The sequence below is a fragment of the Leptinotarsa decemlineata genome, unplaced genomic scaffold (genome assembly GCF_025532065.1).
Source record: "Leptinotarsa decemlineata unplaced genomic scaffold, Ldec_3_MD MMD2_tig00026314_RagTag_RagTag, whole genome shotgun sequence".
Taxonomy (NCBI): Eukaryota; Metazoa; Arthropoda; class Insecta; order Coleoptera; family Chrysomelidae; genus Leptinotarsa; species Leptinotarsa decemlineata.
The window spans coordinates 1,866,317-1,876,226 of NW_027412684.1; the positions used below are offsets into that span (position 1 = coordinate 1,866,317).

Sequence of the window (9,910 nt, forward strand, 5' to 3'; positions counted from 1 at the left end):
AAAAAGCAATCAGTTGCTTCCAGGGAGAATAAAGTCCTCTAGCCATAATAACGAGAACATTTCTACATATGAAATTCCTCTTATTTGCCTCTCCAATATCTTCGAAACCAATAATTTCATTACATCCTGTATCAAAAAAAAGATTGGATTTTAAAGCCATCTCATCTATAGATATCATACATCGCTTATCCTATTCGAGCATTGTTTTAATTTTAATTTCAAGTGCCTTGAATATTGCTGAATTTTGCAAGCCCGGCCTACTTGATATTTTTTGGGTCATCCTTTGCAAACATCGTTTTGTTGGAAGAGTCAATAACTTGCTAAGATGTCTATAATTCCTAGAACTTGAAAAGTAGTTGATCAAAGCAAACTGCTTCACTTCTGAAGAACATCTGTGAGATATAGGTTTCTTGTTCTTTTGTACAACATGCGATTTTATCACTTCCGATAAAGGATTCTCAAGAAACGCATCACACCCTTTTAAAAACGTATTCACTGATAAACCGGTTGTCGCCTTAGATTCCTTTTTGATTTTCTCCCACCGTAAAATTTTCAATTTACTTCGCAATCTTCGTTTTCGTGGAGTATTGCTGCTTAATTTCAACTCAGTTTGAGTGAAAGTAGATGGCGAAAGTAGAGGTGGTGAAATTCTTTCTTCTCATTCCACATTTACACTGCAGGTTGAAACATTCTGCAAACCAACTTCTCGAAAAGTACTTGGACCTTTAACAAAAAAAAAATCTGCTTATCTACTCAGAAAAATCGAATTTTTGGTCAAGAAAGAAACCTGAATAAGAGAGTGCTCATTACAAGGTGTAATTTACATAATATCTAAAAATATGAAATTCAAATGGTGTAACCACTTACTAAAATTAAAAATAAACTTACCATCTACGGTCAAGTAGAATGAAGGCATTTCATCATTTGCGTTTTTCACAAAAGAACACTTTGAGGGTGGAACAATTGTGATATCTGAAAAAAGGATTAAGTCTCAATTTCCATAATAAATCCATTAGGTACTTGAGATTGGTCTTTTCCGGTTTTTAAAATGGGTGGAAATATTGTCGGTACTGCTACAGGTATAATGTATTTTTCACAGTTCCCTTTGATATGTACCTACTTTCAAAATGACGCTCACAAATTCTGTAGTTTTTGTGAAGTGAATCGATTTTTGGTAGTAAATCGTGCCTTCTGCAAGCTTCCAACCAAACTTTTGCCCTGTAGGAAGAAATAATATATCAGTATTGAAGTTGTTTTTTTGTATTTTTCATTTATAAACATATCTATTTAATTTTAATTATTTATTTATTTATTTATCGGTCAAGTACACTACAGAATTATTATAAAATCCCAAATGGTACGTCAAGAAAGTTTCAATTGTTGAAACCAGTCAAGCATTAGAGTTCAGTTATGAACCCAACAAGTAAAATCCATAATATAACTATTATAATTGCTTAAAAATAAATAAACCTATCTATTTTTTATCAGTCCTATACACCACAAACTATTAATAAAATACCAAATGGAACATAAAAAAAAATATTAAAAAGACAAAAATAAGCTTAAAGACATTCAACACTAATGAATAATTTAATTATAAAACTAAAACGTAACTATGTCAAGTACATTACAGAATTGTAACAAAGTCCCAAATATTACATCAATGTGCAAACAAACCCTAGAGTCAAGTTATTACTTCATATTAAATAAAGGTATGCATTTTCATTTGTCAAATAGTGCATTAAGTTCAAATTCAAAAAAAAGACATGTACGAATACTAGAATAAGTTATGATTATTAAAAGAAATAATAAACGAATATTCAGAAGTTTAATAAACAATCTCTTGATGAAGTCGTCTAATTGCCATTTTTTTGAATTTTAAATATGACAAATGAAAAAGATCAAGTTCTGAAAAGTATGTATTGAAATTTTTTTGAAGCCTACAACTTATTGCCATTGAGCCATAGTTAGTCCTGTGAAATCGCAACCCAAATGAAAAAATGCGATTGCTTCTTAAAGATCTTGAGTTAACAGAAAGGCAAAGGTCATCTAAAATAGCTGAACAATTGTAGTGGAAGTTTATTATTTTATGAAGGAATAGAACCATTGCAAGTTTACGTCTGTCCTCAAGTGATAATAAATCTAATACCGACAGCCTCATTTGCGAGGTAAATCCATAGTAGGGTAGGCCAAGTTTCCAAATTATATATTTAGAAAAGCGATTTTGCACTTTTTCAAGCCTCTCTTTGTGACAAGAATAAAGAGGACACCAAATTACACTATTATATTCCAAAATACTCCGAACCAGTGAAAAGTATAATGTCTTTATAGCATCATATTCTGTAATATGCCGGGTATTCCTTTTGATGAATCCGAGCATTCTGAATGCTTTATTACAGATATTATTGATATGATCAATAAAGCTTAGATCTTTATCGAAAGTAATTCCCAAATCGCATAAGCTTTTGATAGTTTGAAGAGTTGCATCATTAATGGAGTAGTTTCCAATGATAGGATGTCTCATTCTATAAAATCTCAACACATTACATTTCTTAATGTTAACTTTTAGACAATTAGTATTACAGTAGGTACAAAAGCTATCTAGGTCATTCTGTATACATTCAATATCATTGGTAGATTGCACTGTTTTGAAAAATTTAAGGTCGTCCGCATACAGAGAGATATTACAGTGTTTAAACACTGATTTAACATCATTAATAAAGAGTAGAAATAATATAGGACCAATGTGCGAACCTTGCGGAACTCCTGAAGTTACATGAATTGTTTCTGACACACTGTCAGCTATCCTCACATTCTGCGATCTACCGGAAAGGTAGGATTCAATAAATTTCAAGTATCTGCCCGTTATTCCAAGATTATTAAGTTTTAAAATTAATAGTAGTAATTAATGCAAGGTCCGTGCAGATAACATCAACTTGGAACCCTTGCTCAAGCTTATTTGTGATGAAGTTTTGATAGACAGCCAAATTGGTGGCAGTAGACCTTCCTTTGTAGAATCCATGTTGTTCATCTATTATGACGTGTTTGAAATTATTGAATATTTCATCCGTAATTAAAGATTCAAATACTTTGGGAATACAAGAAATTTTCGAGATACCCCTGTAATTCTGAATGTCATTTCTGTTTCCACTTTTGAATACTGGAGAAAGGAAAGATTTTTTTATTTAATTGAAAGTATATTCAAGATTCCCATTCATCGTCACATATTTCGAAAATCGAACTTTGAAAATAGTCAGTAATTTACTTTCAAAATATAGCAAATTTAATTATTTCTCATTACTATCAGTTCAGATATACATTTCCCAAATATATTTCCCAAGATGTATAAAAATATTTACCTTTCACAGTCTTGGGGAAATCTGAAAATACTCGTTCCTTTACCGGTTCTAGCTGAACAACCGCGGAAAACACAATAGTAACCAGGCATTTCGATTTTCACTTCTTATAAATACATACAAAATCTAGTTTTATGTTGATATTAGTTTAACTCGTAGAATCTCACTCGAAGATTGTCACTAGTGTCGATTCAAAAACACACAACTACTGTTTCTCTCACGATGGATTCTTCAAAACTAATTATCTCCTGAAAACTCTGCCTTAAATAGCATAATTTTAATGTATACAGAGCTAGGTAGGTACCTTTTGTAATTAACTACCTACCTCATTATGTTTGCTCAGTGCTCACAGACTAATGGAGACAACTAATCCCGAGAATGACGTGGACAACCAAGTCGACGCAAGCGTCTACGAAAAAGGAACACAAAATGGCCGTCTTTGTCGCTTCTCTGCGGTAGGTATTCTCGGATAAAACTGTCAAATGTGTTTCAAGTATAATACAAAACTGCAATCTGTGGCATAAGTAACTAATAATTGGAAATGTCAAAACTACAGTAAATTGTGTTAAAACTAGAAACAAAATGCTTGCGTCCATCAGCTTCCAGTAGTTAAAGCTACTTTACTGGTTACCGCTGAATGTGGTTGACGATAGAGATGGATCGGTATTTGAAGAACGGTATCACAGCATAGGCACAGTATACTATATACAGGGTGTCCCTGGACTTCCTCTTTTCCTCTCGGGAATGTATAGATGGGGTCAAAATATCACCAGTACTTCATATAACTTTTTTTCCTAAAATCCTTCGTTACCAAATAACGGGCCCTCGAAGCTACAAAATGAAAAATGTTTTTCTTTGATAACTTTTCAAGTGATATTCAAAATCATCCAAATTTTGGTAATAGACTAAACAAATGAATTCCTTCGATGAGCTTTCATGCAGGAGTCAGTTGTTTTGCTACAAAGTCAGGAATGGACTACCCCGATGGTCCACACCCCAAAACTTTGAAATGACAGATATTTTTCAACAAAATAAGGTTACTTGGACAATTTTATGAATAAAAGTACTCGTGTGGAAAGTCGATCGAAGCAACGAGTCTTGATAAAAATGTAGTTCTACTCGACGACATCAAACCCGCTCGTCCACCATTATTTGAAATGAATAATTATCAAAGCAGAAATAATAATGATAACGTTAATTCAACAACATTTATAACAGGAATAATACAAAGTATGCTAAAATGAAGTCGTAAACAAAAAGTACAGTACCTATATATATATATACAGGGACACCCTGTATATATATATATATATATATATATATATATATATATATATATATATATATATATATATATATATATATATATATATATATATATATATACAGGGACACCCTGTATATATATATATATATATATATATATATATATATATATATATATATATATATATATATATATATATATATATATATATATATATATATATATATATATATATATATATATATATATACAGAGTGACCCATTTGAAAGCGGGCCACCTCTCTAAAACTGTTATTTATTATCCGATTCAGAAGTTTTTTTTTCAATAGATAGAGCGTCAATAGTTCTATTAGAGTGCTGTGAAGTCGAAATATAAATAAAATTTTCAAGGCCTACTTCGAATTTTTTTCAAGGTCAAAAATCCAAAAAACATACTAGCGATTTTTTTATATGAAATTTGACGACGCCACTGGATTTGTGATGCTTTCAAATGGTTGTGACTGAAATTTCAAGATAAAATAATGTTTTTTAACAGAAATATGGCATAAGTAAAATATACCAATCACTGTCAAAATAATTCAAATAGTTGTATATTAAATAACAATTTTGTAAATAATATGGTTTGAAATACTTCTTCAGAACATAACAACTTTATGTGCGATATAGTTATCTTTATTAGCACACTGCAGTTTGTTGTCAAAGAATAGAAATACACATCTTTATATCATAATATAATTATCAATATTAAAACCATAAATGAACCACTACAAAAGAATGTATTAACATGACAATGCCCACACATTAAATTTTGGACTGTTCCACCAAATCTCCATTCAATTCGATACATTTATCATATCGTTTTCTAATGTTAACCAAAACATTCAATAATTGATTTGGGGTGATATCTCTGCAAGCCTGTCTTATTCTTTCACGCAGTTCCTCTTTGCTCGTTGGGCGAGTTTTGTATACTTTTTCCTTAACGGTGCCCCATAAAAAAAAATCAAGTGGAGTCAAGTCCGGGGATCTGGGGGGAAACTCAATCAGTGAACTATTTCGCCCTATCCACCGATTAGGAAAATTTTCTTCCAGCCAATCTCTAACAATCCTGCTATTGTGGATGGAACAGCCATCTAATTGAAATAGAATATGGGCCTCTTCTGCTAGTGGAAGTTCATCCATAGCGTTGGAAAACTCGTTTTTCAAAAAATTCAAAAAAATTTGACCATTCAAATTGTTTTCAAAAAAAAAGGGGCCAATTATTCTGGTATGTAATATTCCGCACCAAACATTTATTTTTTGGGAGTACTGTCTTCTGCAATTTATTATCCAATGTGGATTTTCTTCCGTCCAGTACCTTGAATTTTGAGAATTAACTGTTCCATTGGTTGTGAATGTTGCCTCGTCACTGAACAAAATTTTTTTCAGAAAATTCCTGTTATTTAGATATTCTCCTTGAGCCCATAAACTATACTCCATCCTCTTTTCATTATCGCCTTCTTCTAAGGTGTGAAGAAACTTTGGTTTAAAGGGCTTCATATTATTATATTTCCTAAGATTTCTCCTTATTGTTTCACGCGGTAAGTTGATGTCCAAACTTGCAATTCTCACACTTGTTTTCGGATTATTATTAAAATAATTTCGAATTCGTTCAGAATTATTTCGTCTCTGCCTTTGTACAGTATTAATATTCTTCAGGATATGTTTACTAACAGCTCCATACTGATTGAAAATTTTGTTTACTCTTCCAACTGTAGCTCTGCTAATATTTCGACGCTCCGGATGCATGTTATTGAAAATTCTACATACTTCCCTTTCGGATCTGTCGTTGTTACCACGAAGTTTTACTATTTCAATTTTCTCCTGCAAAGTCAAATTATCTGCCATACTTCTTTATTAGTGTAGGTACTTGAAGAGTTATAAACTTCACTATTAATACTGACAAATTTGTGTCTTTTCGTCTTTTATTTTAATGACTTGTCATCTCCACGGCAACTTAACTTTCAAAGCCTTCTAATAAAAATAATATTTTCGAAATGTGGCATCCCAAACATGTTTGAATGAAACCAAGATATGTAGATATTCGGAATAACTGACAACCACCAAAGAGGAACTGCGTGAAAGAATAAGACCAGGCTTGCATAAATGTTACCCCAAACCAATGATCGAATTTTGATCGAATCTTATGATTAGTTAGCATTAGAAAATGGTAGAATAAACGTATCGAATTAAATCGGAAATTAGTTACAAAGTACGGAAATTAATGTCTGGGCACTCTCATCTCAATCCATTTTTTTGTTGTAGTTCATTTATTTCATCAGTATTGGTTATTATTGATTATTGAATATTGATTACTATTTGATGTAAAGATGTATATTTCATTTCTCTGATGACAAAAAAACTGCAGTGTTTTGATGGACATAACTATCTTCTATACTTTATGGAGTTCTGTTTGAAAGAAACATAATTTGACACCATTTTGAATAACTGCTGTTTACAAGCTCGACTGCTAACGACGTGAAAGAGCATTTTAAACGATATTATTAATAATATTGTGATTTAATATGACGACAATTCGAAATATTTAGATAAAGTGATAAAAATTTTACTTATGCTATATTTCTGTTAAAAAAACATATTTCATCTTGAAATTTCAGTCACAACCATTTGAAAGCATCACAAATCCAGTGGCGTCGTCAAATTTCATATAAAAAAATCGCTAGTATGTTTTTTGGATTTTTGACCTTGAAAAAAATTCGAAGTAGGCCTTGAAAATTTTATTTATATTTCGACTTCACAGCACTCTAATAGAACTATTGACGCTCTATCTATTGAAAAAAAAAACTTCTGAATCGGATAATAAATAACAGTTTTAGAGAGGTGGCCCGCTTTCAAATGGGTCACTCTGTATATATATATATATATATATATATATATATATATATATATATATATATATATAAGTATACTGTGGCATTGGTAACAATCAGCAATGTCACTTCGCTTGGTGGGAGAAGTTCGCGCATATCTGTCGCGTTGATGAGTCCGGGACAGACTTTCTCATCACAAAACAGCCACGTTTCTCATTCTGCTTTTGGTTTTGCTCATGTTAAGACGTATATGTTACATGTGTTATGTGCGTATCGTGAATTTTAACTTAATGGAAAAACTAATAGGTGGTGGACACGTTTGTGCTGTAAATAGTTGTAAAAGTAACAGTTCAAAATCCAAAATAAGTTTTTTCATGTTTCCGAAGGACCACTTGATAAATAAATTACTGAAAATTCATAGTTGTAACATTTGTGTGAGTTATTCCAAAACAAATTGTGAATTAAATAATGAATCTCTTACTGTTATTTCAGAGCATTTCAAAATTGAACTCTTGACACATTCGGTAACTTAAGAATGCCCAAAAATGAATTTGTTCATTTTATTTCCTCCTTGGAAGTAAACTTCCAAAACAATTTTAATAATCTTATTGTAGGAACAAATTGCAGGATTTGTATCATTGTTTGAACAATTCAATTTTAACCATATATGTAAAAATTTACCAATATCTCACTTTTTTAAGTTATATAGTAGAGTAAGATTATTTTATACATTAAAATATATAAATAGGAATTTCAAATCTCAGAAAAAAATTCAAAAAAAAGAAGGAACAATAAAATAATAATTTGGAGACACAAATAAATGTTTTAAAGTGAACAATTTGTATTTTTAGTATTTTTCTTATATAATAATCACCAGCTACCCTGTGAACGTATTACTAATAAAGAATAAAAAGATTGGAGTAACAAAAGTAAGTTGATGTTTGGATAGAACTTACCTATGTATACCTATATAAAAAAATACATTCATGTTGAAAAAGAGTTCATTATAAATTGCAAGGAGAACGTCAATTCATATAATAAAGAACAAACAACTCAAATGAAAGGTTAATTAGTAATATACAAAATCACATTTATTTTAAGAGAGGTAGATCATAAAGTTTATACCAAAAAGTTGATTGCTGGACAATTTCTCCTTCATATTCCAGTTGATTGAACCATTGTATTCCAACTGGTGATTTTAGAAATAATTCGGCTGTTTGACATTTTTTGAAAAAATCATGTAACCGCATTGAATGTCTGCACAAGAATTATTGTATCAATTGAATTTGGGTCCATTCCCAAATGTTTTTGTTTCAAACTATCATAAATGATAGATTTTGAATGATTTTTGTCGATTAAAAATTTCTGATAGTTTCACTGAAGACTGTCATACAAATTATAGCAAAGGTTTGCACCAAATTTGTTGGTGTCTTGAGTGAATTTTCTTATTGTAAATTATAATTTTTATAAAAAATTAATAACTCGTCAACATTATCAACGTCTTCATCTCCTTCATCTTGACAATAATGACAGTTAAATTTTTTCATACATTTTGTCACCATGTATCCCGCAAAATATTATACTATTGAACAATTTTCTAAATTAAATTCTTCAAAGAAAGCAGAATATTGTTTAGATTGATTTCCATTTGAACTTTCACATAATGAATCATCTGAGTCTATTGTCTCAAGAGTATTTTCTTCAGTTGTGGAATCAACAGAATCTATTAAGTTTTAATTATCAAGAATGTTTCGATCATGATCAATATTTGATCCACAATTGGTACTTGTGAGGGCCTTATTAAATTAGTCACAATGCTCATTTTGTATCCTGCCCGAAATGTTTTCACTGTGGGATTTCTATTATAACCACCTTTCTGTCTATAAATTGAAAATTGATTTTCAAGAGGATCCTGTATCAACCTGCCTGTAAACAATAATGTGAATCCTATACTTTTTTGTTTTTCGAAAACATTTTTACTACATTGATGGTTTGTAAAAATCCATCAAAAGAAGGTGGCCTACATATTTGATTTTTTTTATTAATTTTGTATAATTTTTGCAATAAAACAACCAGCATTGAGTGCTTCCATTACTTGAGGATTTTTCTCACACATAACACGATTATATGGATTAGCACTTTTAAAATGAGTACTATTCAGTGCATTAAACAAATAGTATTTATGAAAAATGCTGTGTTTTCTGCAGTTGAGGAAACAAGTTCCCCACTTCTCACTGCTACTTTGATGGCAGCTGACGCTATGACTCAAAAGTTGAGCAGCCAATCTAACATTCATCTTCTCGAATGCATTTGGAGAAAAATGTTTATCAGTTAGTTTCAAAAGGCATCTATCAGTTTTGCTACTTTTATCGATTTCGTAAACCTTCGTGACATCAGAAAATGTTATATATTCATTTATC

General features: G+C 30.9%; 1 protein-coding gene across 1 annotated transcript; it reads right to left on the reverse strand.

The window, feature by feature from the left end:
• Positions 1-398: 398 nt before the first annotated feature.
• Positions 399-3,448, reverse strand: LOC141485283 (52 kDa repressor of the inhibitor of the protein kinase-like). The gene is made up of 4 exons (XM_074181681.1): positions 3,360-3,448; positions 1,121-1,218; positions 889-972; positions 399-723 (listed from the first exon to the last, which is right to left on the reverse strand). The coding sequence occupies exons 1-4, from the start codon at positions 3,446-3,448 to the stop codon at positions 659-661; spliced, it is 336 nt and encodes a 111-aa protein (XP_074037782.1). The 3' UTR covers positions 399-658.
• Positions 3,449-9,910: the final 6,462 nt, after the last annotated feature.

Coding starts and splice junctions, on each gene's coding strand:
- LOC141485283 (XM_074181681.1), bottom strand. CDS start 3,448: ATGCCTGGTTACTATTGTGTTTTCCGCGGTTGTTCAGCTAGAACCGGT. Junction 973..1,120: donor TTGTGAGCGTCATTTTGAAA/GTAGGTACATAT, acceptor TCCTTTTTTCAG/ATATCACAATTGTTCCACCC. Junction 724..888: donor ATTCTACTTGACCGTAGATG/GTAAGTTTATTT, acceptor TTTTTGTTAAAG/GTCCAAGTACTTTTCGAGAA.